The sequence below is a fragment of the Scomber japonicus genome, chromosome 1 (genome assembly GCF_027409825.1).
Source record: "Scomber japonicus isolate fScoJap1 chromosome 1, fScoJap1.pri, whole genome shotgun sequence".
Classification (NCBI taxonomy): domain Eukaryota; kingdom Metazoa; phylum Chordata; class Actinopteri; order Scombriformes; family Scombridae; genus Scomber; species Scomber japonicus.
The window spans coordinates 29,755,212-29,783,155 of record NC_070578.1 but is presented as its reverse complement, the minus strand read 5'-3'; the positions used below and the strand labels follow the sequence as shown (position 1 = coordinate 29,783,155).

At 37.7% G+C, this 27,944-nt stretch overlaps 3 protein-coding genes across 3 annotated transcripts; 2 read left to right on the top strand and 1 right to left on the bottom strand.

Moving 5' to 3' along the window:
• The first annotated feature begins 459 nt into the window (after positions 1–459).
• LOC128360937 (hyaluronan and proteoglycan link protein 3-like) lies at positions 460–3,643 on the top strand. Its single transcript, XM_053321536.1, has 5 exons — positions 460–586; positions 700–922; positions 1,019–1,164; positions 2,066–2,368; positions 3,357–3,643. The coding sequence occupies exons 1-5, from the start codon at positions 460–462 to the stop codon at positions 3,641–3,643; spliced, it is 1,086 nt and encodes a 361-aa protein (XP_053177511.1).
• An 8,197-nt stretch (positions 3,644–11,840) lies between these two features.
• On the top strand, positions 11,841–14,428 carry mibp2 (muscle-specific beta 1 integrin binding protein 2). Its single transcript, XM_053319502.1, has 8 exons — positions 11,841–12,105; positions 12,711–12,801; positions 13,056–13,101; positions 13,347–13,536; positions 13,627–13,698; positions 13,805–13,911; positions 14,007–14,097; positions 14,178–14,428. The coding sequence occupies exons 1-7, from the start codon at positions 12,080–12,082 to the stop codon at positions 14,090–14,092; spliced, it is 618 nt and encodes a 205-aa protein (XP_053175477.1). The 5' UTR covers positions 11,841–12,079; the 3' UTR covers positions 14,093–14,097; positions 14,178–14,428.
• Positions 14,429–22,459: 8,031 nt separating this feature from the next.
• On the bottom strand, positions 22,460–27,935 carry bloc1s6 (biogenesis of lysosomal organelles complex-1, subunit 6, pallidin). Its single transcript, XM_053317846.1, has 6 exons — positions 27,843–27,935; positions 27,552–27,636; positions 26,107–26,266; positions 24,303–24,390; positions 24,106–24,192; positions 22,460–23,962 (listed from the first exon to the last, which is right to left on the bottom strand). The coding sequence occupies exons 2-6, from the start codon at positions 27,607–27,609 to the stop codon at positions 23,843–23,845; spliced, it is 513 nt and encodes a 170-aa protein (XP_053173821.1). The 5' UTR covers positions 27,610–27,636; positions 27,843–27,935; the 3' UTR covers positions 22,460–23,842.
• Positions 27,936–27,944: the final 9 nt, after the last annotated feature.

Below are 27,944 nucleotides of genomic sequence, written 5' to 3'. Positions count from 1 at the left end.
AGTAGGTCACAGATAAACATTTGGTTTAGAAAACAATGGAAGCCAGTATTGGACAGAGATTAGGAGGGGTGACAACAAGCGGATGACAGAGAGGACAAGGACTAGGAAGTGAAGAAGTAAGAGGAGGATGAATAGGTGTTGTAAGATGAGGGAGAGGAAGGGAAGTCAGGAACACAATGATGAACAACTGATGAAATTCAGAGTGACTGAAGGTGACCCTGGTCGACCATGGGATGACAACACATTCGGATACCTATGTGTATGTGTGTTTACCTCATGTGTGACAAAACTGCAAAGCCCTGCACACAGAAAAAGAAAAAGCCACAAATGTTTTTCAGTTATACTATCAGTGTGTAGTTGGTGCCTCTGGGAGCACAGAGCTAATCAGATGTCTCTCCACAGGTTTGAGGGTTGAACAGACACCAAACAGGATCAGGATTTGCCATTCCAGTCAGGATCATGGTTTGTTGCATCCAGGCTCTGCTGATGTTGGGAGTTCAGCTGGCTCTCACAAACTGGGCCCTAGCTGTCCCCAGTACCCCGACACGCTTCTTCTACCATGACTACCTCAACGGAAAAGGCAAAAGTATGCACATTATAAGCAAAATATATTTTAAATCATTATATATGTTTATATTAGAGATGGATTTAAATCTGTTTAAGCTCCATTCTCAGATGTAATGTCTGCATTTCCTCTAGTTAATTTCAACGGTGAGAAGCTCCATGTGGACTCTGCTCAGCCATCTGTGTTTGCAGTCAGAGGGGGTAATGCCACTCTGCCATGCAGGTTTTGGTATGAGCCTGAACTTAACTCTTCAAGAGAGGTCCGAGTCAAGTGGTCCTGGTACCCTGTTATTGGAGAACATGAGACAGATGTGCTGGTGGTTATTGGGTCCCGCAGTCGAAGCTTTGGAGACTTCAGGTTGTTGAAAAGATCGATTAGTGTTTCACTGATGATCCCTCTAACCTTTTCCTTATAGTGTATCTGTTGGTTTGTTGCTTCTTGTCTGTTGATCAGAGGTCGAGTTCAGCTCAGGCAGGACTTCCCAGGAGACGCTACACTCATGATGACGGAACTCCAGCTGAACGATTCAGGACGTTACATCTGTGAGGTGGTAGACGGACTGGAGGACAAGAGCACGTCGGTCAAGCTGGAATTACGAGGTACTTCAACCTAAAATGTAACACTTTTACTAGACGTAATGCGAGTTCCTTCAACTAAATGTGTTGCTTTATACTGACTGCTCAGTCTCACTCACATTGGTCTATTCCTTTCCTCTGTAACAAGGATTTAATAATTTCTCACAACAATAGATCCGATTTCATATTCTGATAAGTGTTGTTGTAACTGGCACGATGAGACATTTTAAATCATTTTAAAAGTAATAGATCTTTTAGTTGTAGTAACTGTAATTAAAGTAAGACTTTATTGTCCCTCAAGGGAACTTTGTCTTGGTCCATGAGAGCACTGCTTACATCAGTCATGAGAAACACCATCAAAAATGCAAAATCTAAACAAAAACCATCAGACAAACATACAGTGAAAAAAACAGATCATACAAAGATAACCAGCTAAAAGATGTACTAAATTAATTAATTAATTACATAGACATACACACACAGTCTAGCAGTAGACAGATATTACACGTCCCCAGTAAAATTTCTGGTGACAATCATGGCAATTATAATTATGGCAATGATTTAAATATCCATATGATACATGCAAATCTATGTCTTGGTGCTATCTAGAAGTCTCTAAAAGGTCTTAGGATGAATGATGGTTTGAGGCAGTTATTTGCACTGTGGGACTCTGTAATGTCTGCCTGAGGAGGGAGAAATAGTTATAATAGCCTAGTAATATAAGCAATTTTAACAGTAAAGTAAGTATTAATAGCGGAGGATGCAAAGATACTACCAGTTGTATCAGTAATAATAGAAATAGCATTATAGTACATATTTTAAAGGTAATCACGCTGCAGACTTTTACTGTACAAACCCACATAAAATGTAGACGTTCATCTTACGATTACAACATAACGGCTGTCTGATTAATTCCACTACACAGGTGTGGTGTTTCCCTACCAGCACCCTCGTGGACGTTACCACCTGAGCTTCCTGGGTGCCCAGCAGGCCTGTGAGGAGCAGGACTCTACACTCGCTACCTTCACTCAGCTCTTCCAGTCCTGGAAAGAAGGCCTGAACTGGTGCAACGCAGGCTGGTTGGCTGATGGGACGGTCCAGTACCCCATCACCCGGCCCAGAATGCCTTGTGGAGGACACGGCCTCGCTCCAGGAGTCCGGAGCTACGGCAGACGAGAGCTGCACCTTCATCGCTATGATGTCTTCTGTTTCTCCTCCGCACTGCCAGGTGAAGTGATCTTTGAGAATGTAATGTGGAGTGATACCAACAATCTAAGACGTCAGGCTCATGTTGACATGTCATGGAAGGAAAAGCACAGGTGTTACTAACAACCTCAGCTCTCTGCCATCATGCATGCACAATGCCATGACCCTAAAACCAAAATAGCTAAATGGAATTCATTTTAATAGCACACAGGCTTTTCCCCCTGTGACCTGTCCAAATGCCTTCCCTGGAAAAGGCCTTTTAAATATCTACTTGAAATCACTACTTGAAAAAGTGACACCCTCATTTTTGTCTTCATCAACGCTTTACAATTAAATTCGAATGATAAAATAGCCTACCACCTTACTTTAAAGCTATCTTTGACAAAAGGCACATTTTTGTATCTCTGTTTCTGTTTCCTTCCTTAAGAAGGTGCTGCCACTGGATATTATGTGCGATATACATAAAGCCCAAAATAAAGCCTCATTAAATCATTAAATCTGACCTCTATGCTCAAAGTGAACAATTGTATTGCTGTGTTAAGTAACAATGAATCGAATGAAAGAAATTAAAGCCGTAATTCACACGTATTCCTTCATCTTACATACTGTACATTACAAGGACTCAGAGCTATATAACAAAAAAAAACTCCCATATTTTATTTTTCACCCCAGATTTGGTTGTGTTTTTTTTTTACTCATGATCTTAATCAATCACCATTTCATGATCTTAATCAATCACCATTTCATGATCTTAATCAATCACCATTTCAATAAACCTTTAAAGGGTTTAAATCAGAAAATAATAATAGAAATATTTTTACCCTAACATCATACATTTCTTTTGGTTTGTCTACATTGACAGTTCAACTGTTTAAAGTAAGTCAACACCTATTCCATGAGTCTTTTCAACTAGTCAAATGGTGTACATCCTAATGGAGGATGTGAAACATCAACATGTTTGATGATCTAACCTGCATAAAAATCTCTAAATAACTGTGTTTCCTATAAAGGAAAGGTCTACTATCTTCAGCCCTCTAACAAGATGAACTTGACAGAGGCTCGGCAGGCCTGTGTGGAGAATGGAGCAGATATTGCCAAAGTTGGACAGCTCTTTTCTGCTTGGAAATTCTCGGGGCTGGATCACTGCGATGCTGGCTGGCTGGCTGACGGAAGTGTTCGGTATCCTATCACCAGACCAAGACGAAACTGCGGTCCCTCTGAGCCGGGGGTGCGCAGCTTTGGCTTTCCACCTCCTCAGCACAAGCATGGCGTCTACTGCTACAAGGCAGAAGATTAATGAACTTTCAGGAGATCACAATTCTTCTGTGGGCTTAAAAATGTAAAGTTTACACTGATTTCTTGAAAATATTTATACTCATCAGCAAGCGGCTTTATTAATAACGTGTAAACTCCAGATTTATTAATATAACTACATCTCATTATAACTTTCTATTAGTTCAGTGTGAATTTAAAGCATCGTGTTAATGTGAGGCCGTCTCATTTATGAGAAGTACTTGAGCATCAAACTCTGAAAAAGCTCGTAAATGGACCTTGAAATTATTATGTCAGTAACATTTGTACTTTTAATTTGTTTTATTATGTATGTATTCCCTGTTTGGAATAATAATTTGTTGTGCTTCTCTCTATCAAAGGTCCAGACTATGAATATGGAAATATTAACCACATAAAAATGTTGCCTAATTCTCTGTTCCGTCCACTCTCAGCTTCTTTTTTTGCACAGCAGGCTTCAAGTTTTCACATCACACTTATGTAAGTTGCATACCACAAATGGTTTCACATCTAGTTGTGATGTCAAAACTCATGCTCATGGGTGTATGTGTTAAACTTATGATTTAAGGTGAGCATAGAAAAACTTCCTCCTTCAGCAAATGGATGTGAAAGCTGGAAAACAGCCTTTTAGCATCTAACTCTGCACATAGCCACATCACTCTGCAGGAAATGAATTACCAAATACTTTTACAATCGATTCATTGTTCATTTTTAAGAAGAAAATTCTCTGATTCTAGCTGCTCGATTTAAATATTTTCTGGTTTCTTTAGTTTTTTATGACTGTAAAGGTTGCATCCTGGGTTTAGGAATTTTCTTAGTCTTTCAACAGCTATTAGTACACAAGCTTTACTAAAAGAATTTGGGAAACAATTATTCTTAGGTGTAAGAATCTTTGCATACATTTAGCCATTGAGTACTGCATGTTTGTGCTTCTTCCTTTTCACTATTTGGCCTCTTCTTCTTGCACATTTCTGGTAGGCTAGATGCTTTGCAGCACATTGCTGCCTCTCGCAGGTTGGTGTTATTTATTGTAATCCTCTTGTGGTGGATTCAAGTATGGTGGCTTTCACAATCTTTCACTGGTTCTTGGCGAAATTAAGAGGCTCCTTATTGAGACTGTCCGCATGTTATAATGTGGTAGGCTGAAAAAGTAATGTGGGACAATATTTGCAATTGGCGCTTGAGCATAATATATTTTTTTATTTTATTACAGGACTTGAGTTTAAGAATATGTATATGACCCCCCCACATTAGTAAAAACCAGCTGTACCAGACTACATTTTCTAAATTGGGACATAGAAAAATTGACTGAAATAAAAACAAATAGGGTATGAAACATGTTTTAAACATAATACAGTATATTTTGATGCATGGATATGTCATAAACACAATCTGATAACAATTGGCAGAATTGCTTCATTTATAATAAATGTATGTCATTAACAGAAAAAAGATCGCCCCACCCAAATCTATGGAATCACATGTGTGTAGTCAAGTGATTTTAACATGACACCCCAGGTTTAATTGGACAGTGGTCGTTTTCATTAGCATTTCTTAGAAGAATATGCATTTTAGCTAAGGTGTCCCACTTTTGGCAGTGTCACACATCACAATAATTCACCCTATATAACTGTGCTCTTTGTTCTTCACAAGTAGATGTTTAACAGTGTATTGTTTTCTGCAGTTTCCATGCTTGCCTATTTTCACTCTGTCTCATGCCAATCTACAGTGTCCTAATCTTAGTCTGGTCATAATGAAAGTGTGCCTTCTCTTGTTGCCAAGATAACAATGCTCTGCATTTACAGTCTTATAGATATGATAAATCCTCATTCAGATACACTCAGATAATTGTTTCTCTTCAGTGCCCTTTTAGCTGCCATGGGTGCTGTCTCATTCCCTTCTACTCCAATATGGGCTGGCACCCAAATAAAACCTACTGAGCCACCAGCCTGTTCAATTTTATCCAACAGAACCAACAACTCCAGCACAAGGTCCGGTCAGGCCCCTAACTTGTTTTCTTTCATTAAAATCGAGGCTTAGACTGTGCATATGATGGCCCTATTCGGCATGACCTCCTCTACCCACTTTAGTGGCCACATTATAGCTATTTAAAGGATAGGTGCCCATATGAACACTGAAAGAGGTTTTCCACACTGTATCATTCCTCCTGTTCATACTGACTGTTAAAAGATCTCCTTCAAATGTGCCTTTAAATGTAGGTGATGTGGGCCAAACTCCACAGTGTGTTCACACAGTCATTTGCAGTTTATCTAGAGCTTATATGAGGAATCAGCAGTCTGAGTTAGTCATATCAAGTGGATATCTGCCAAATTTACAATATTTTTAGCTTCCAGTGTTTTTTTGTGACAGATGTCATGGGGAAAACATTCAGCTTGGACAGTGAATTCTTCAGGCTCTCCACATGTTACTTCAAAATCACAGGGGAACACACAGAAACTGGCAGAGTTCAATTCAATAATAGGTTTACTGTATAATAAGCAGAATGCATATAAACTGAGTTGGTCCACGGAGCAACTAAAACAGAATTTGTGAAACACAACTTAACCCACTCCCATTGTCACATTCCCTTTGGCCATCATTTTTGTATCCTTTTTATCAAACTAGCTGTTGCCATCAAACTAACAATGTTTACCATTCCTTAGTTATCATCTTGGGAGTGGCCATCAAGCGTCTGCCTGTGATCACGTAGTTTCACACACCATAATACACTGAGGCACATTCAAAGTTACAAAAAAGGAATGTTCAACCTTCACTGTTTGTCAAGGTTGAGAATTGTCACTCAGAAAGATTAAAAGATTGAAAATAGTGGTGAAGAAGTGACGTGCTGGTGAAGAATAATGGTGGAATAATGATTTTACAAATAATATGAAATAACTAATAACTAAAACACAGTAACATTAAAAAGTATCTGCTTGATTTGATTGATTTGGACAGCTGAAGTTTCATATTACCATTCACCCATGACTACCCTACTCTTCCCATTGTGAAGCCAATAATATTACCAGCATCCCAACTTTGTCCTGAAAATTTAATTACCTCACAAATTTTTCTTCCAGGGCATGACAATATCATTACTTTTTGTCTGATTGGTGGTTTTAGCATTGTTTATATCCTTTCTTTTTTTCATCACTTTTTTCTTCAGAAAATGTAAAAGCAGTTAAACTTGCAAATGTACTCACCAAACTGTCTGTGCTGTAGATCTTAGTAACATCTAAGTTTACCATAGTACTAATTTGTTTACTGCAGTTCTGGGGAAAATTGCACATCATCACATTATGTGCATCAGTGTTAATTGATCATTCCCTGAGACATCTACGTTTGAGCTGTTTCCTGGGGTTTTCTTCAGCATCATTCCAAATACATGTGACTCAAAAAGCAGAAAAAAGTCATAGATAGATTTATTATTAACTATACAATATAAACTATACCACTATACTTTTTACCGTAAATAGACTCCATACTTTCTATCCTCAAATCTGAACCCCATTCACTTTAGAGAACTACTTCTCTCTCTGGATATCTTCCTCTCTTCTCCATTTTCCACTGAAAATGATCTGCCACAGTAAAAACAAGTTTCAAACCTGACTGTCTAAAGGTAAAGATTATCATATGTTGTGAATATTGTAAAGCCTTTGAGGCAAATCTTTGATTCCAATTTTGGGCTGTATGAATACAATTGATTTGACTTGTTTTAGTTTGACTTGTTTTGTTTTAGTTAGTTATTCTTATGATACTGACAGGCCAAATGAGGCCAAATGAGTGACCTTAAAAAACTGACAACAGGAAACAGCTTGTACATGACTGTACGTCTCTCTCTGCTTGTCTTGTGATGTAAATGGGGAGCTGAAAGTGAAAGGGCAAAGGAAGGTCATGGCTTTTCAAAAGGATAGGCTTTCACAGCCAGCAGATGGCAGTAGGGTGTTTGAGTGCTTTCATTCAGCAATAAGAACAGAACATAATGTGCAGTAACTATTAAAGTTTCTGTTATATTACTAAAAGCACCCATTAGAGAACACAAGTGCTATATTTTAATCGGTACATGCATAAATCTCAACCATGTATTGATACAACATGATCCACCAACTGTATCACGCCATCAAATTGAATAGTAGATTTCCTGAATGCACTGTGAACAAACTGAAGTCATGCAGAAAATGTGGCATTCGTGGAAAAACAATCAGATTAAATGTGAAAAAAGCAGGATGACACAAATGTGACTGCTGGAAATCTGAGGTGCAATGTGACAATCAGACACAGAGAAACATAGAGAGCCAGAGTGCGTGAAAGAAAAAAAAAAGTGCAAAAAAGAACACAGTGTACATTCATAGGAGTATGTTCATAGACCCCGCAGTATCTCACAGGTTTATGAGACATTTGTATGTGGGACAGTACAGTATTTGCTTTGCAGCTGATTCAGCAGAACAGGTCTTATTAGGCTCATGTCAAGAAACCCTGACAAAAAAACGTACCTGCAAAACCAGTCACACCTGATTTTTGAAGCGCCAAATCTCTGTTTATGTATTTAGGTACATGGACTAATGATTAAAGAAGGACATATACACGCAGCTGCTTTAACAATACAGAAGTGTCATGTGAAATATTAACACAACATACAGTTATGCAACTATTTGTCAGGATGTCCAATAGAGCATAAATTAAGCCAAGTAAGCAGATTAATGTGCTGATCGGCAAACCCATTATTGAAAGTGTAACACAATATTAGTGTGATAAACATAAGGTATATAAAGTTGTAGTAGTAGATGCAATAGCCTTCAATAAAACTTTATCAAATGACACACAAAATAAATGTTTGGGTTTAATTATTTTTTTGATTACGTGATACAATTTGAGCTCCACTGTGTTATGAGTTATTAATACAATACAATACTAATACATTTGTACTTGACTTGAAGTATTTCAATGTTGTGCTACTTTATAATATACTATACTTCATTGTCTTGACAGTTATGGACTTTTCAGATCAACATTTCACATACAAAATATATGATCCGGTTGTACAATCTGATAAATTGCTATAGAATAAACCATTAGTTTATAAAGTAGTTACAATTAACCTAACCTTGTCCAGCCAAGATATTAAAATGCTGCTTACACAGCAATGCATCAGTAATAATATTCCTATTTCATAGTCATATGATAATATGACACTGACAGGGAAATGAAAAAGTACATTTTGATTATGTAAACATTCGAACACTTTTACTTTTACAAGAATCAACTGCATCAGACACCATTTTTTACAACTACTGCATACCACAACATTCAAATGATCCTTTGATATTATAGATATTTATTTAGCCATTGACCCAATGAGAGATGATTAAGCCACAAATGTTTTGTTCAAATTTAAATTAGACTAATCCGCAGACAATAACCATCACATCATGGGCCTGGACAAATACAGGAATTCGTAGAAAAGATTGTCCTCATTATATCTAGTAATTGCATGAAAAATGTGACAAGACCTTCATGTAACGCTGAAAGTACAACGAATCTCCCAGTCACATTTTGAGGGTCAGGTTAATATTGTGACATCACATGGTAGGCAAATGAGAAGCAAGAATTTTTTGGAAAGTCTTCATCTCGCTTGTAGACTTCGATATTAATCAGTATCATCATAGAAGTGTAGAAGTTAGCAGCTTGACCCTCTTGAAACATTACATCTGACTTGGGTGTAAAAGGTTTTTTGCAGCATATAGTTGTACAGTTTCAAGAAATTCAAGAAACCCTCAGTCCTGGGCTCCAAATTGGCAGAATAAATCTGAGTGAAGCTATGAATAGAAGTCTTACAAGCCGAAATGAATTCCACACTTGGCGACTTCCTCTTCATACTTGAGGTTCTCGAGGGTGTAAACCCCGACATAAGTAATATTTTGGTGTAACCTCAGGAAACTGTGTCATGGAGTTGGTAGAGAAGTTTCTAAACAAAACAAAGAGAGGTCAGAGGCAGGCTGGTAAAATAGACACCACAGAGAGATGTTAATGTTTAGAAGCCACTTTTGTTTGTTGTTTTCGTGTCTCTGACTTTTATTATCAACTGTTGTCTCTGAATGAGCTATAGCAGTTCAGGCCTCATTGTGTTACATAATCTGTACTGATGTGTGAAACAGAAAAAATAATATAGGAGGAGAAAGTCATTTGCACTATGCCTGCAACGCATCCCCTATATTGTTAACATGTGTCTGTTAAGGTCTTAGTAGTACAGAGGGGCCCCATAGATGATTTTAACAATGAACTGTGAATATCTTATATTGAATGAATGTACACTCTTACATAACTACTTATAGACAATATTATGTATGCAATAAGACTCCAGTCTACTTTAGTCAATATATCATTGTATTCATCAAAGATTCAATGATTGTAAAACTAGCTATTTACATTCCTCTACTCTTTCCATGAGTAAAAGTACACAAATAGTACACTAACACAGTGTAAAGTGATAAATCATTTCCCAAAGTCATAATCATATCATTCTACAGTACAATACAAATCATATCAAGTAAGGGTCAAATGTATTGGCTTAGCTTAAATGACCTTAAATGATTGATGTATTAACATGTAAGCAGTATATGTTAATGAAGTATGGCCAAGGTGGACGTGCACTACTGGATGAACTACAGTAAAGTAACAAAGTCAAATTTTCCCCATATTCTGGATCAAGCAATGGATCAAGCAACTAATCAATTCATTAGGAAAATAATCAACTGATGAATCAATGATGAAAATTATCATTAGTCACAGACCTAAAAGCTATAACACAGTGAGGAAATACTTAATTACAAGTTAAAGTTGTGCATTCAGGATCTTAAAAAAGTAAAAGTATATAAGTAAGATGAAAGCATGACTAAGATAAGTACCTGTCAGTGAAATGATCCCCAGTGAGTGTTAGTGTAAAACATTATAATACTGGATTGATAATTCTGATGTATACATCGGTTATATGGCATTTTACTGTTGTTGGCCAAGGTGGAGCTAATTTAAACTATAGTACATCATATACTGCTGGGTAGTTATAACCATAACAATTTACTCTATTCTAAAAGCTAATTGTATGTTTTGCTTATCAAATCTTAAATCTTTAGTGAAATGAAAGCACATTTGTGGGGATCTTTTAATTGCCATGAATATATATATATATATAAAGTTGTTTTTTTGGGGGGGTCAATATGCCTAATTTAACACATTTTTGAGTAAATGCCTGTTGTCCTCCTGGGTCAAAATTGACCTGAGGCTGAGGTTTAAGACAGATGTAAAAAAGTATAATCTGCAACATAAGTGTCTGATTAAATGGTGCTGAGTAAAACATAAGCTGTTGACATTTTGTGAAATAGATGTATTCAAGAAGGAAAAAAGAGGAATAATTCAAATAATAGTAGTATAATAGCGCTTTAATAAGTGTACTTGGTTTCATACTGCCAAATGACAGCAAAAATACTGAGTTATTTTTTCTTTTTGTATGAAGGATGCAAAGAAAGAAAACATACAAATGTGCCCAAATACTAATAATAACTTTATTCATATAGCACCTTTTAAAAACAGAATTTACAAAGTGCTTTGACAGACAAAACAAAGGCAAAGTACAACACAGAGATCAGTAACAAGGCAAACATTAACAAGATGAAAGTAGAAGACAATGAATGTCTCACAATAGGAGAGGCCACCCAACAAGCCCTTATGGGTTTCATGGGCTGCTTCTGCACATTTCTCTTTGTTAGTTATTGTTTTCTATTCTTAAAAAAAACAACTCTGCATGTTTTAGTATTTGTATTATGTTTATTGTTTATAATGTGCAATAAATAAACATAACACACGTAAACACATATACAGTAAGGAGATGATGAAAATAAAATAAAATACAATCTCTATGTATTACTAGAAAAGTATCGGCTTAATCATTTGTTTTTATATTTCATGGTTATTCTATGTCTCATTCTGTGTAATGTTTTTTTTTCCACACACCATTTGTCTGTGTATATGTCATAGTGTCTGTTCATTGTAGATAATGAATAAAATATAGAATTGCCGAGGGGGCGGGGTAACGTGGGTTGCTGCGGTCGTAGTGGCTTGTGATTGGCTGATCTGGGTTCTTCGTGGCTCTCGAGGCGTTTAAATAGCCAATCACGCCGCTCTCTTCAGTATGTGTAGTAGTGACAGGGAAGTGAGACCCTCTCTCGGTGGAAGACCGCGTCCGAGTGACACCTCGTCTCCGCTCTACACTTAAAACTCACTCAACTCATCTGCCATGGAGGAATCGAGTAGTTGACGTTTCCTTTTTACCTCTTTCTTTTTTAAGCTTTCTTCCCGTTGATCACTTGTTCATCCCGAACCGGTTCATTGACGTTTTTGAACTCGCTTTTCCTTTTTATTCATCGACGAGCTCTAACCCAATCCAGCAATCATGAAGTACATCATCGGCATCGGCGGGTAAGTGCAAGACCGGATGAATGGGCCCCGGTGTTAGGGAGGGAGGGGGGGAGGGGGTTGGGGGTTGAAAAGCATGGAGCATGCATGGACAGCCGGCTAACATGGCTGCACTGCTAGGCCGTAAAAGCCCGGAACACGTGGAGAAGCCGGTCATGACATCCGCTAAATGGTTGCTTCCGTTTTTTTGAGCTATTGTTGAAGCTGTGAAAAAGCCAAACATGTCGCAGTTTTCATTCTGTGGGTCTGTTGTGTGTAGACATGAAAGACTCCTCTGTGTATAGCTAACGACACAGTTAATAACATTGAGAGGCTAAAAGCATTGGGGGGGGGTATAACATTGTACCAGGTTGACCCACCCTTTTTCCCTGTTCAACACAGTATGTGCTAAGAAAAATCCTAATTTAACCAATGTTTTCAAATGAGTGTTAATTCATAGTATAGTATCATATAATAACTCATTCATTACACGTTACTACACTACCAAGTTTATGATCGTGATATATTTATAGCACTTTCTGTGGCTGTCTAATCATTAACCTTGCAGGCATACAACTTCAACGTGGCTTGCATCATTTATTTGCCCTTCATATCTTTGTTTCACATAGCGTAACCAATGGAGGGAAAACCACCCTTACCAACAAACTGATCAAGAACCTGCCCAACTGTTGTGTGGTACATCAAGATGACTTCTTCAAGGTGAGCCTCATACACTTATTGCTCATTTTTTAAACAAATATTTACTATTATAAACAAAAAAGGGGATTTGTAATGAGTAAGACAAGATAAAATGGTGGGGTTGTTTTTATACTTTGCTGCCTATGTTACGAGATATAGTAACGTTACAAGCAAGTGTGTAAAAAGATAGACAGAACGCTATCAGAGACTTCCATATAGAAGCGTGTAGCACTAGTCGTATGTACCTGGGTACATCTTATCAATGTATGTTTCAGCCCCAAGATCAGATTGAAGTCGAAGATGGCTTTAAGCAGTATGATGGTAAGCCGGGGTTTTTAATGGAAGGGTTTGTGCGTCTGTGTGTCTGTTTATTTGTTTGTCTGTGGTGTGTATGTGCGTATGTTTGTTCTAATCGTAACATCTTTCCTCATTTGCAATCTGCATGCAAAATATCATAACATGAATACATAACACACGTTTCTTACTTGATTTCTGCAATTTTCTATATATATATATATTTTTTTTTCTCCCCTCTTCCACCCTTCCTACCCGCTTTTAACCTTCAGTCATTACTGCTCTGGACATGGACGCCATGATGAGTACCATCTATGCATGGCTGGAGAACCCGGTGAAGTTTGAAAAGTCTCATGGCGTCAATAACACCCTGGATACGGACATCGTTCCAAAGTCTGAACACGAGGAGGATGAGGAGACTCACATCCTTATCGTGGAAGGCTTCCTGCTTTACACCTACGAGTAAGTACACATGCTATATTTATATGCTTCATTAGGAAAAAAGGAAATGGGGCCATCAAGCTGGATTTTAATTTGTCTTTACCTTTGCAGACCTTTGATCAACGCGCTGAACCAACGTTACTTTATTTCCATCCCGTACGAAGAATGCAAAAAGAGGAGGTGGTAAGTGCATTAGTGTTTACACCTTTCTTGGCAGGTATTTGTTGTCTCGTCTGCTGTTTCATTACCTTTTTTCTTTTACATAATTGTTTTTTTGTGTCTCCTGCAGCTCTAGGAACTACACGGTGCCAGACCCCCCCGGCCTGTTTGACGGTCACGTCTGGCCCATGTATCTGAAACACAAAAACATCATGGAGACATCAGGTGTTGACGTGTGTAAGTATCTGCATTATGTTTCTTCAAATGTGTTACTTTTGGCTGTATTCATATTCAAAGCTGAAATGTAATTGTATTTGTTTTTGTCACTACAGTGCAGCTAGATGGAACTAAGTCAAAGGAACAACTGTTCAACTTTGTCTATGGTGACATCCTGAATAACATCCAGAAGTCTCTTTAACAAAGGTACAAAAATCATCTGACTGACCTGCTACAATATGACTTTATCATATGTGTGTTTCTAACTATATTTTTCTATATTTCAGGTCATCTGATCAGCTAAAAGGAGCATATATTCAGCCTGCAAGAAGAAGACCGCCTTGCCTTAAGTTTCTACCTGGCAGCTCATTTAGCTGACTGCTATGATTTTTTTTGTAAATGTTAAACTGACGGCATCAAATGCTGGCATGATTTTATATCGACCATATTTATTGCTTTGTTACAGCGTATACTCCAAGAGAGTTGATGGATATGTTCAGAGGATGGTTGCACTTGTCAATAAATGATCCTCCTATAACTTTTTTCTCTTGTTGTCATTATATGGAGACATGCCTCTCTGTCCAGCTGTCACACTGCTAGCCATTAAAAGGCAAGATCTACAAAATATTGGGAACCATTTATTTTAAGACTTTTGGCATGCATAAAATACACATTTGTAAATTTGTAATGTTCTCCATATACCACTTTTCAACACTTAGCTGTTAAGTAGGGCGCAGTGTACTGACAGCTCTCACTATCTGGCTCTAGGCAGCAGTTGGTGAGTGATAAGTGTAGTCACAAGGTTAAACCTCGTGACCTCAGGTTTTAAGAACGACTCTTATCTAAATTTAGACACATTTTCTCTGTAGTACTTTCCATCAGAAAAATAAATGCTGAGTGATGTCATGAGTTATACACTTCAAGGCTCCTTTAACTGCGTTTACAGAGAAGCAGGCTACATGATGTACTGGACTGCAGGAGTTTAACTGTCTGTTGTAATGTAATTTACATGATATTGAAGCAAAGCTATGATATATTCATTACATATGTGGGCAATTTTTTAAATTTCAATTAAGAAATATTTTAAATCCTAGCATGCTGGTCTAATCAAACTAAATGAAACGCCCTGGTTTGGTTACCTGGTTACCGTAAACAAAGCCAAGCTCACCAGAGTTTCCTAGCAGAAAATTATCTCATAGCAGACCATCACTTGGAGTGAGAGTTGGAAAAAAACATTTTAAGAGAGAGTTGGCAAAAAATAAGGTTGACTATTTTGACAGATGTCTATAAAGATGTAGCAACAGATATTTGGTTGCAAAATGTGGCACCACTGCAGGCACACATAAAGTAATGTGTATTTGTGTGTTCATAACATATATGATAAGTGTAATACATTTATGAGAGGGGGCTGTGTCGGTTATGTGTAAGCTGAAGGGCAGATTTTAATTGAAATACCACACATCTTGACCAGCTAGTTGAATTATGCAATGCATTAATACTGCACATGTGTATCAGTCCATTTATTTCCCTCTAATGTTAAAATGAAGGAGAAGACACAGTTTATGAAATGTATGTTAAATCCACAGATGTCTGGAGCTATCGGCGTCATAGGTGTGTCAGGCCCCTCTGAGGGAGTGAAATGTGTTTCACATGGTCCTTTCTTAAGTCTTCTGTAGAAGCACGTTATGTAATGATACTATACGCACATATGAAAGTAGGTCAAAAGTGCTGAAAGAATGCTTGGCCTACATATAAGTTGAGGAGTCGTTTTTCCTCCCCCTTTGTGATCATGGTCACAAGGTTCTTGCTGTTTGGTGAGAAAGCTATTGTAATTAAAAGTTCAAAATGCATTTTCAATATATTGATTTCAGTTTTTAAAAATCCATGTATAAGAGTTTTATTCAAGTGAGCCGTTTTTTTTGACTAACCTGACTTTGAAAAGAAACTACAAGTTATTTTCAGATCTATAGCCATGACTATTTTTCCATTAAACAGTCACTGTTTTCATACTGCTGAATGTGTCATCCTGGAACAAAAGTCATCTCCAACTGTTGATATTACACTGCCGGAGGACACATGGACGCGTGACAAAGAGAGCATGTGCAGGGTTATCCACAGAGCACAAAGCAGCTCTTATGTGTTTCTCTGTATCCAGACAGACAGCATGATTATTGACACATCAATGTTTCTGCAGCAACAGCACGGACACACACTGAACATCTGTCCTATGCGGCATGTACAGTTTCCAATAAATAATGGGAGACATACTGATTTGTCACAGACTTGTGTATTGTCATTTAGCTACTAGTTTATAAAGGTGGTTTTAGTGTCATTTTCATGCATTTCAATGGCCTTGAACAACTGCCAGTATTACTCCACCCATTTTCCCTGTGGTACATTAAATTTGCTTGCCAGTTTAAATGCCTTCACACACATGAATGTCCATGGCCTGTAATATTTGTGATTGTTAAACAACATAGACCATATACCATATCAACATATGTTCATTCAGTGGCTCTCAAACAACATTTTACACTCATTGAGTATTCATTGGCTTTCTACCATTCTAGCTTTGTTAGATTTACCTCAGTTAATGGTTGCCATACGGATTGAATTACAAAAGTTTGTGTCAGTACATTCAAATACATAGAGAGGGAGAGAGAGAGATAGGATGAGTGTGGGAGAAAAAAAAGAGTGTGAGTAGGAGATCCTATTACAGTCCTATCTCACGCAATTTTCTCCAACCTACTTTAGTTTCCTGTAGGACAAACACAATAATACTTTATCCCCCCTGTTTACAATGCAATTCCTCAGCTTTGGCAAGACAGAAAGTTTTATTCTGTGTCAACTTATGCACACCTTCAAAAAGAAATGTTCATTTTTGCATGATTTCTATGTGAGATTGTTGCCCAAATGTCTTCATATGTCTTTATATTTTAACAGTAACTCACCAGCAATCACTTTTAGAAGACCCTTATTCCTTCAAAGAGTGGCTAATTCATTTTAAAATGGGTGTTCACAGAGTGTGCAAACTAACAGCAGTCAGTCTAGACTTGACTATGTGAGATAAGCAGTTATGTAACTGTGACTGCTGCTGGCAAGGAATCCGCTGAAAAAAAAGAAGAAAAATTGAAGACCCTCCCACATCTGCACAACGGCTTGACTGCATACAGTTACTAGTGACTTCTACCTGAACTTATTTAAAGCAAAAGAAGGGACAGTCAGGTAAAGTTCAAAATATTAAAGATGAAAAAACAACAAGCTTTCAAACTTGGGTTGCAGACTAGTGTGAACAATATTGCATGAATGGTTTGCACCATGGTGATAAAGGACTGACTGACTCAAGTTCTGACACCCATGCTGCCTCTGGACAACAACAAACCCTGCAGTTATCTAAACCACAACAACCACCACACTGGGGATTATGAGGGCTGCAATACTGGATTTTACTGGATCTTGTTTGTGCATGTGAATAAGCATGTGTCTGCATGAGTGTATGTGTGCACCCGTCTCTTGCTCTGTCTCCCTACACACCTCTCCTCAGTGGATGCAAAGAGTAGAGGAAGCAACAGTCTGCTGTGGTTGACTCAAATAGTGCATATAAACAACACTATAAATCCTCCCTTTCAGACTAACTCCATACAGTTAAGGTTTGGATGATCACGTCCTCACCTCACACAGGTCAGACAGGACACGGCAATGCAACCACTAACTATCCTGGCAGTAGAGGTGACTGCGAATCTGTGGCCGCCTGTCTGAAAACAATTTCTTTGTCTCGCTCACATCATTGCTATGTGTCCTTTGACATATTTCCTCCTGTTTTCTTGCGTTACCCAACCCAAGAAAACAACACAGACAGGGCACATTCATCTAATCAAATCATTCTTTCCCTCCACCACAACTGGGCCTACGTCGCTCTTCAAAGCCTCCTTTTCAGCCTACGAGTTGTTGCTATTTTTACAGCTTTTACTACAGTCTAAGAGGAGCCCATGAAACCAACCAGTCGTGCCATTAAATCTTATGTGACGATTGGAGTTGTTGCAAGGACTTGTTTTTAAAATGTGACCCTTTAGCCTCCACGACATTGAGCCAAACAGGGTTAACGCCGCACCTGTAGGGCCAATGGGAAAACCGTTTCTCACCGACTGTGGTTCGCCCTCACTGTATGTGTTTACACTTCATGGGACTGGGCTTGGGAGAAGTTCTACCACAGTGCAGACACAACAAGACACTCTTTAACACATACATAGCCAGATGTTTAAATTGTACGCATTATGTGCATGTTGCTGCAGCAGCCTGGTGGTTAGAGAACTGCTTGTTTGTGCTAATTTGAATTGAAAAATAAAACACTTAAGTCTTGAGGCCCTCTTTGGAGAGGGAGTCTGCGTCTAATTATTCATTCATTATTTCACTTTTGGGTTATCATCTTGCCTATTTCTAATTTCAGCTCTCTGGTATTCTAGTAAACAAAAAACTGCACATACAGTATAACATTGTTAAGGATTTAGTGGAATCAACTAATGTATTTTCTTTAACTTGGTGTAAACATATATTTGATGAATTCCTAGTTAAGTTTTCATTTTCAGACCATTTCAGAACTTATAAACATACTTCACCTGACTTGAAGTCTTTTTGACTTAAAATGATTTGCAAAGTTTAAAAGAAAACATGATCAGTCTTGCAGCAGACTTCCCATCAAGCATTATTTGATAGTTAAAATCCTTCTTTTTGTAACTTAAAGCAAATATACTTGATGGAAAACTTGATGTTTTATTACATAAAAGACATGATATAAGTCACGGTGGTTTCTTTTCATAATACTGAAAACAATGCTAACCATGGTAGAGGTTAACATGAAATTCAGTTGCTCAAAGATCACTGAATGCAGCATTGTTCATCATTCATTGCATACAATTTCTGATACAAAATGGCTCTGATGTGAGCTGCCACAATTTGTACTGTCAAATGAAAAAATTACTCTTGCAGCTGCGAAAACATAAATGGGAAACAGATCAGACTGATATTTCATACATTTAATTTATTGAACTTATTCCATATGGTGTTGTTGACTTGATTGGTTTCACATTTTCTCAATTCGTGAGCTGACTCACATTTTCAAAGCAGCAGGGAAACTTAAATTGGACCAACTTAAAGAGGTTTCATAGTCCGGAGTAGTGGAACAGAAGTTTAAAGGAGCCCTTTGGAGTTATCTTGTTTACATTGAGTATTCACACATATGTGTGTGTCCTTGAGGTTTAACACACATTGAGTGCATTTCCATCCTCTTAAAACATTTGCAAAATCGTATATTAAATAGTAGTATTTTAAATCTTGGTTTATTTACATTCATGTTTACAAGCTTGAAGTCTGCTTTTCCCCTGGTGCATTGCTGCATTTCTTGGCACATTACAGCCACCTTAGTGGAATAGCGGAAAATCATTGGCAGGAGAGTGTTTTTCGTGCCACCAATGTGCACGTGTATGTGTGCCCATAAACAACACAGCATGCCACTCATTAAAAACCTGCTCAATAGTGCTATTGGAGGTCAGAAACTCTTTAATAGGAGCTCTGTAATTGCAGCCCAGTTTTTTTCCCCACTGAACCCCTGCAGGCTAATCTTGCAATGGCATTGCAAACTCAATGTACTGTAACCTGTAATCAGATTATTTAATTCTATTTTAGTGCAAAACATTTAAAAAAAAACGCTTTGTGCATGCAGTCTTTATCTGCATCTAAAGTAGAGGTACCATAAAATGGAAGTAAATATCAAGGAAACCATCTCAATAATAATAATTAAGGGCAATAAGTAATAAGTAAGGTCAAAATAAATTATTCGTAGATGTATAAATGATGTTGTTTGGAAAGTTTTGGAAAGACATGTTGGTTGCATGGTGCACTGTTTTGATCAAGTATCTACTCTGTACCATCTGTTGAGTCATAGAAACATAATTACTAATGTTCTCCGTGCCCATTTATCCAGACTTGCGTATGTAGAGTTATATAAGACATGGTTTAGAAGGGAAAGTAACCTCATTCACTGTCACACTGGTCAAAAACACCACAAAGAAATATGTTTTCCAGAGTCGCTGCACCAGCTCCTCTCACATGGTACACAGAGTGCATGAATATTACCACACCAACCAAATGGTAAAACCTGAGGGACATAATAACATGATGCAACTATCCTCAGTTTGGGCCAGAGGACCATATCCTGTTATGGTGGGTCTGGGAGAGGCTTGGTGCTGCCAGTCTGAAGCAGACCACAACCTCCCACTGCTCACCCGTCTGAATCACTGTTTACTTAGACAGGAAGGCCGCCCACTACAACATCATCATATGCTGCTGCTCCATGTCTGTGACTCGCTTGTGGTTTTGGCTAGGGTTGAGTTTGTGTTTTCCCCGACGGCCAACTTTCTAAAAGCAGAGACAAGTTAAAACCAAACGCTTGGAGGAGAAAAACCCAGCCTCGGAAACCACTACTTCTCTGAGCTGTCTACCCCTCAAAAGACCATCATCCACCCCCTCCTTCCCCAACAACAGAGCCTTATTCAATGAAAATACTGACTAATTAAGGGCGGGGCCTGTTGGAGATTTAGCTGACAAAATGCTATTTTGATTTTACTACTTAAAAGTTTGAAAAAAACAAAAGCAAAACACTCTGTTGTTTGTTGGTACAAAAGTGGATAAATAAAATATAATGAATACTTAAAACTGATGAAAACTTTGAGATGAGAGTGAATGATTAGGGATAAACCTTGTAAGTGGAGCTTGTGGATTTTTTTTCTCAAATTTTAAAATGTTTTATAAATGTATATTACTGGTGATCACATCTGATGTTTATTATGGCTTTGTAAAAATGATTTAATCAATGCTTTTAAGAGCCCTAAACAGAATTGAATGTGCTCCCACACCCCAAAAACTGTTCACTGACTAATTTAAATCAACCTCAATCTTCAAAAGACAATAATGAAACAGGAAAAACAAATATCTCCTGATCAACTGACATTCTGTTCAGGCAGATGAAATATAGAAAAAGAGCCAGTTTTTGACAAGATAATGCCGCTGCAAGATGGTATATATTTGCACTGTTAGTGAGCACCTGCAGAACTTGTATATACAGGCATTCATATGTGGAGCCACTGTATTTAGACAAACACAGAAACATGTCAAACAAAAACCCCAAAGTTAAGATATAGAAAACTACATTCAACATGTGGTTTCTACTGCATTGCCTCATTTATATCCGTATAGAATCAGGTTGCCCCTCTCCCTGAGGCCAGACCCCTCCATGGCCACACTGTGGTGCAGTTTCCGCTTCAAGCAGGAATGGGCGGAGGTGAACTAAGCCATGTTGGTTTTGACTGAGTTTCCTGCTGTAGTAGTAAGTATAAAATTAGAGTTTTATGTGAACTGGAGGTGGTGGGGCAGATACTTGTTGGGATGCAGAGGAATGTAACCTACTTTTCCGTCAACAAACTCCAGTTTGTATGGCTGGTACATGACAATGATGCTCAAAATAGATGTGAAAAGAGACACTGTTGGTTGACAACATCTGTCTAGTGTTTTCCAATTCAGTGACAATTAAGGTTTATGGGAGAAAAACTGGAGCTGAATTGTTAACCAACTGGGGTAAAAGTCAATAACTTAAATAGCTATTCCTGCTCCTCCTGGTTCACTATTCTACCGGCTGCTCAGTTCCAGTTGATAAATTACAGGTGATCAGTCCCTGATTGGATATCTGTAATTAACCACTTCCACTTCACCATCATTTCTGGGGAATTAAGTGTCAGAAACACTCCAGGTGATACAGAAATATTTGCCCTTTGCCTCTTCTAAAACAAAATTTCTTATTTTCTAATTAGATAACTGACAGTGACATTGTGTAAGAAATAGGATCTATCTGAGTATTTGAAAAAAAAAACCCACTATAAGCAATTATTATTTTAAACTAAATACTAGTGAATACCTTCCTCAAAGCAGGACATAATATGACAGCACACAATATGACAATTCTAGTGTTTTATTCATGAAAAGGTCCAGGCAGAGTTCAATAAAAAGACATTTGGAGTCTCCATTTTTGTCTTTATCGGATCAAGTCTTCCTGATAACAGTAAAACCACAAGAATAAATGGACAACTAGGGGATGTTGGTGTCTTAGCACAGTTAATGAAGTGACACAATGGCACTGATCCACTTTTAAGAAAGCTAAATTGTGTTTGATGCATGAAGAGTAGAGACTCTGAAGATTTGTATTCCAACCAAAGACAACACAAAGTCAATTCACTAAGTAATTGCATCTTCTTCCCTGGTTGTAGGTGTGCTAACCATGCAGAAATGTTAGAGCCACTCAGCCTTCAATGAGGTGCCAGTGCTCATCACTGAACTGCAGTGGATCCAGATCCTGGTCCACACTGACACCTGGTGGACAAAGACTCTTATTACAGACAATTACAGACTCGCACTGTAATTGTATTTTTCATTGTCATGTAACTGTGACACATGCAGGCACTAAAATAGATTCTGTGCTAAAAACAGGCAAACAAGCTGAATTAATAAAGCAAACCAGTTTACATGAATTTTATTATTAATCTTACAAACATGGAGATCCAGGGTTAAGTAGTGCATAGAAAGAAACCTCTTGAAAGGTCTGTTTAAACAAATTTAAATATGCTGTGTATGTTGAGGGGAACGTTTGGTACATCTTCCATTATAATGTCTGGACCCCAGAAATACCGTCAGTCAATCTTCGTGCAGACCTATCTGATTCTTAATAACAGTTCAACATTCAACACTACAAGGGCACAATGCCCAGAGACAAGATATATTAATACTTTATCTTTAACAAAAGGCAGCAAACACATTGATTCTTCTCCTGTTCAAAGTCTCTTAAGTTGTTTTTTTTTCTGTTCTCAGGAGGTCCGAGTGCTCGAGTTTGTGTGTGTCCTCAGAGGTTGATAGTAGGAAGTACCAGCATTTGATGATTGAGTCCATGTCTTTGGTTTGTGGTGATCTTGGCAATGTCAGACTTAAAGGATCAAGAGTTTTTGCATGTTTTAGCCCATTTACTAAAACTCATTTACATCATACTGCGTTAAGTGAACGATTTCCCAAAGAATACCACAATCCCATAACTTTGCCTTTTCTCTCGTCCCAGACAGCCACAGTTTCCGATTCATTTCAGTTTGTTTCAGATATAAACATACAGAATTGGTTTATTTACTGTTGCAGTGTAGTTGTCAAGAGGGGTGCGATCTTCAAGTAAGATGCAGTTAAAATCTACAGAACAACATATGAATTGGACCTTTAATTGAGATTATTTTGATAATTTGACTGTAGAGGCTGTGTTGCACTATTTTACTGAATTAACCCTTGCAGTGTTTAGAAGTATCTATAGCTGACGGGTAGTAAAACTGTATGCATGTTTTAACATGCAGACACTTGAAACCTGTTAAGGGATCCATGTCTGATGTGTTATTGAGGAGTAATTTAGTTCACAGCAAAATTCATTTTCATCTTCATTACCATGTAACAGTAACAAAGAGTAACTTGGACAATAATAAAATATCTGTCCAAAGCAAGATTCAAGTTGATTTTAACAAAATATTGTAATGAACAATGAATGAGACAATGGCTACGTGGAAAACAACTAAATGCATTCCAAAATCCAAAAAGGCTCAAGTGCCAGGACTGTCTGATGTCTGTCTGGCATACCATATGACCGTAACACATTCAAATCCATCTAGAAACCTTGTATGTTATCTCTCCTCATTCTGCCCTGGTCTCAGTCAAATGCAAAAATGCCCAAAAACCAATAATAATTTAAAAACTCTAATAATACTTACGCTTTGTGAAATGGTCAGAATTTATGAGAATGACCCTTAATTTGTAATAAATAGACTGAAACATGCAAAACCACCTGTATCCTTTAATACAGCAGTCGTACTGGGGGACTCTATGCTCTTTTAGCAGGTTTGGCAATGAGCTGCCTTTCTCTCTCGAGCTCCTTCTCACGTTGTTGCTCCTTCTCCAGTTCTTCTTTCTGCTTCTGTTGCTGAAGCTTCAAAGCTCTTTTCTGACAGGAGACAACAGTCAACATTTAATTAGTGTTTCCAATATTACATTTGCACTAAACAGTGTCTGCTCTTTATCACTGAGCAAGTCTTATATATACACATGTTGGCAAAACACACAGAGGTTGGCTGACATGAGAGATACCTTTAGTTTAGTTGTCTTCTCGTGCAGCATAATCATCTCTTTCCTTATGTTGACCAGTTTATTGTGGTAAATCTTCGCCTCTGTAAACTAGAGTCAACAAACTGGATTAGGACTTATACCTGCTGATTGGTGCAGGGATAACAAACAAGGCAAAACATGGCAAATACAAATGGGATTATAATGTGGTCCTAACATACCAGTGAATTTAGGTCCAGTAAGGCATTACATTCTCTGAACTTTGTGACTTCTTGGTCCAGCGTGTCTAACAGTATCAGCTGATTTTGTCTGGTCGAAACAAAAGAGGAAGAAATAAATGTCATCAAGTGCATTTTTCAACAACATATAAATTATGTTTCAGGACGCCTTTACTTAATATTCAACATCGAGACTTCTGACAGAGTAAAGACAAAATGATAATATACAGCATGATCATAATTCAGACATTGACAGGATGTTTTTAACTGTGTCAAGAAATTCACGTGTGCGAAAGGAAGTTTAAAGTTGTTTTAGATTGCTTAGTGTATGCAAGTGAACGCCAGCATGCTGATAGTGAATCTTTTCAAAGCCAACAAAGTACACTGGGCATTTCTCAGCAGTACCAGCATGAAAGAAACTGGTCAACTCACCCATCCAGTACAGTATGCACGATAACTGTGCATACTGTAATCTGTGAATGTCAATATGTTTGAGTGTAAATAATTAATCTGTCTGTGCAGGCAAAGAAAACTTGTTTTTAAAGTTTGTGAGGGAGAGACACAGCAGAGCAGTAACTAAATTTCTCTCCTACCACCAACCTCAATATGACAGTGTGGCTCACTGGTTCTAACTGTAGTGTAATATAATATGGTCTTCCGCGGAAATCTCTCCACAAACTCCAACTTGTACAGAACGCAGCTGCTCGTATCATAACCATAACTCCCTTCATTGAACACATCACTGCTCTGCAGCAACTTCACTGGCTCCCTATCAAATCCCGCATTGACTTTAAGATTCTACTCCTCACATTCAAGATCCTTCACAACCTGGCACCATCATATCTCTCTGAACTTATCCACATCTACACACCTTCTCGAACTCTCCGATCCTCCTCTGCCAACCAGCTCTTCGCTCCATCTGCCAACTTAACCACCATGGGGTCAAGAGCTTTCAGCCGATCTGCCCCTCGCCTATGGAACTCTCTCCCACCTGACATTCGCACTTCAGACTCTGTCTCCACCTTTAAATCCCGCCTGAAAACACACCTATTCAGAGTGGCCTACTCTATCTCCCATTAACTATGCAATCTTCATTATATTAATGCACTTTGAAGTCACGTTCATATTTATTTTTATTTTTATTTATTTATTTTATTACTTTCATTATTCTTTATCTCTGCACTAAATATCACCTGATTTGTATTTGTTTGATGTACTGTTTTTGTGTTATATGTGCCTTGTAAGGTGACCTTGAGTGCTTTGAAAGGCGCCTTTAAATAAAATGCATTATTATTATTATTATTATTATTATAAGATGCTGCTTGACTTTTTGACCCTTTCTGGCGTTTTTTGTCATACTCATATGTAAAAAGCCAATTGAATCCTGAGTTTTTTACATACAAATGGCAGAGAAATCTGTGTTCTTTGAGAGAAACCTACCTGAAAAAAATCAGATTTCTCTAATTCTTTACATGGATTACTGAAACCAGGTTTCTTGTTTACATAATATTTAAGAAATCAGCTTTCTGGAAGAAAAATCCAACTTTAACCTGGTTACTTAAGTGCTTGTAAATAAGAAAAAGAACCATTTTCACACTTTTTGGGAGTATTCAGATCCAAGTGGTGCTTATTAATGTGACTCATACTGAAGTCAATGAGTCTTTAGTTGGAATATTATCTGCCTAAACTGGACCTGGCGCAGTGAAAAATCTGACAATATCTGGCAGTGTATCTCATGCCATGTGACTAGTGATGATCAGGTGCAAAAGTTATGTGTTACAAAACACTTTGTAAAAAAAAAACTCACGTGAGCTCTTGGAGGGCTCGTTTAGAGTTCTGTAGATCTGGTAGGTAGTGAGAGAGTAATCCCTCCGTGAGTTTGTCCACTGCTTTCCTGTCCACAAACACATTCTCTACAGGCGCTGAGCTTTCCAGACACACCGATTCCTGCTGCACCAACTGGAGATCTGGGATTTAAGAATAAGTGAATCAACACACACATTTTACTGTATCATCAAAGTCTGCTATCATCCACTCTATTAGTCTGATGGTCATTTATATCATCACAAGCAGCATTACTAAACTTGAGCATTGAAGTTAATTTTCAAACATGTGATCAGTATGTATGACAAAATAATATCTTATGCTGTTTACAAATTTACTTTTTTCTTGTTGACTGTGTGTATTTGTTTAACTTTAACCAACTCAATGGTTAAGTCATCCATTAAATACTGTCTTTGAACAGTCGGGGGGTTACTATCTCCCCTCTGTATACAATTACATGTTATTACATGACTAATATTCCTCACTTCATCATCTAACAACACTTGAACCACTTACATTTACTGTTAGAGACTTTGAGATGCAGTTGAAATCTCTGAAAGACCCAGACAGCTGATGCCGAGTTGAGATTACAGTATCAGACAAATCTAAAGGATATCACTGGCATCCTTGAAATGTGACAGACCAGCAGTCAGGTGCCCATATGAACGCTGAAACAAGTTGTTCTTGCTGTAACAATTCCTCCTGTTCATACTTGATATTAAAAGGTCCCCCTAAAATGGTCTTTCAATTTAAGTGATGGAGGCCAAACAAAAAAAAGAATTTAAAAGTTCATTTGAAACTTATATGAGGCTTCCGTTGTCTGATTTAGTCATATCAAGTGGATATCTGCCACATTTACAGTGTTTTTAGCATCAAATTCCCTTTTTGTGTTTCCCTGTTGAGCTGTGGTGAAGTATAGTAACAAAAAGAGGGACCTTGGCATTAAAAAGACTGTAACGTTGAAAGACTTGATTTGACTCATTTGGACGGCTGAAGCTTCACATTAGCTTCAGATAAACTTTTAAATACTTTTTTGCACAGATGTAGACTTGTAGATTTTGGCGTCACTTACATTATAAGTGCATTGTGAAGGAATCTTGTATATGAAAAGGATGAATAATTATAGAAAGAAAACAATCTCACTGTTCATTTGGTTATCTGATTATTGTTTTAAGACAGACTTGAAAATCCACTGTCTTATATCGACTATTTTATTTCAGTTTTAGTTCAGCTCTACCCAGAACAGTCAATTAAGTCAATTTAGTCATATCAAGTGGATATCTGCCACATTTACAGTCTTTATACTGTATGCATGATCACAAAATGAAAGTAGCTCAGCCAGCATGTACCTATACACACCTGAACCCTGACAGATGCAGAAAGTAGGAAGCAGAATATGACACTGCTATATAAAAAACAACAACATACCATCATAAAGTTCACTGTGAGACGAAGCTCCTTCATCATCCAGTCCCTCTACCTCCATGTGTGCACCTTCACTGTAGAGCCACACCTGGAGAAAAACAAAACAACAACCCATCAACATATTTATCTGACATATTTATCAGATGTAAAATTATCAGTAAAAACAGTACACCTGTGCCTCTGGACTCATAGCTTATCACAAACACTGAGGAAGTCTTTAGCTTTAGCTTGTTCACAGCTTCTTTTTTAATAATGATCACAGTGAACACTTCACCTCGGTTAGCCTCAGCTTACCTGTTTATCTATTAATGAAGATGTGAGGAAGGGAAGTTAAATTTAACGCCCCCTCTCCAAAAACAAGAAGAGTCAAAAACGACAAGATATTATAGATTTGTT

What these genes read in the sequence shown, in the direction of transcription:
- bloc1s6 (XM_053317846.1), bottom strand. Translation starts at nt 27,609, where the DNA reads ATGGAGGTAGAGGGACTGGATGATGAAGGAGCTTCGTCTCACAGTGAA. An exon ending in CGAGCCCTCCAAGAGCTCAC is followed by an intron (nt 24,391 to 26,106) that starts GTGAGTTTTTTT and finishes TGTTTCGACCAG; the next exon opens with ACAAAATCAGCTGATACTGT. An exon ending in AGAAGACAACTAAACTAAAG is followed by an intron (nt 23,963 to 24,105) that starts GTATCTCTCATG and finishes GTCTCCTGTCAG; the next exon opens with AAAAGAGCTTTGAAGCTTCA.
- LOC128360937 (XM_053321536.1), top strand. Translation starts at nt 460, where the DNA reads ATGGTTTGTTGCATCCAGGCTCTGCTGATGTTGGGAGTTCAGCTGGCT. An exon ending in GGTCAAGCTGGAATTACGAG is followed by an intron (nt 1,165 to 2,065) that starts GTACTTCAACCT and finishes TCCACTACACAG; the next exon opens with GTGTGGTGTTTCCCTACCAG. An exon ending in TTTCTCCTCCGCACTGCCAG is followed by an intron (nt 2,369 to 3,356) that starts GTGAAGTGATCT and finishes TTTCCTATAAAG; the next exon opens with GAAAGGTCTACTATCTTCAG.
- mibp2 (XM_053319502.1), top strand. Translation starts at nt 12,080, where the DNA reads ATGAAGTACATCATCGGCATCGGCGG. An exon ending in TACATCATCGGCATCGGCGG is followed by an intron (nt 12,106 to 12,710) that starts GTAAGTGCAAGA and finishes TGTTTCACATAG; the next exon opens with CGTAACCAATGGAGGGAAAA. An exon ending in ATCAAGATGACTTCTTCAAG is followed by an intron (nt 12,802 to 13,055) that starts GTGAGCCTCATA and finishes TGTATGTTTCAG; the next exon opens with CCCCAAGATCAGATTGAAGT.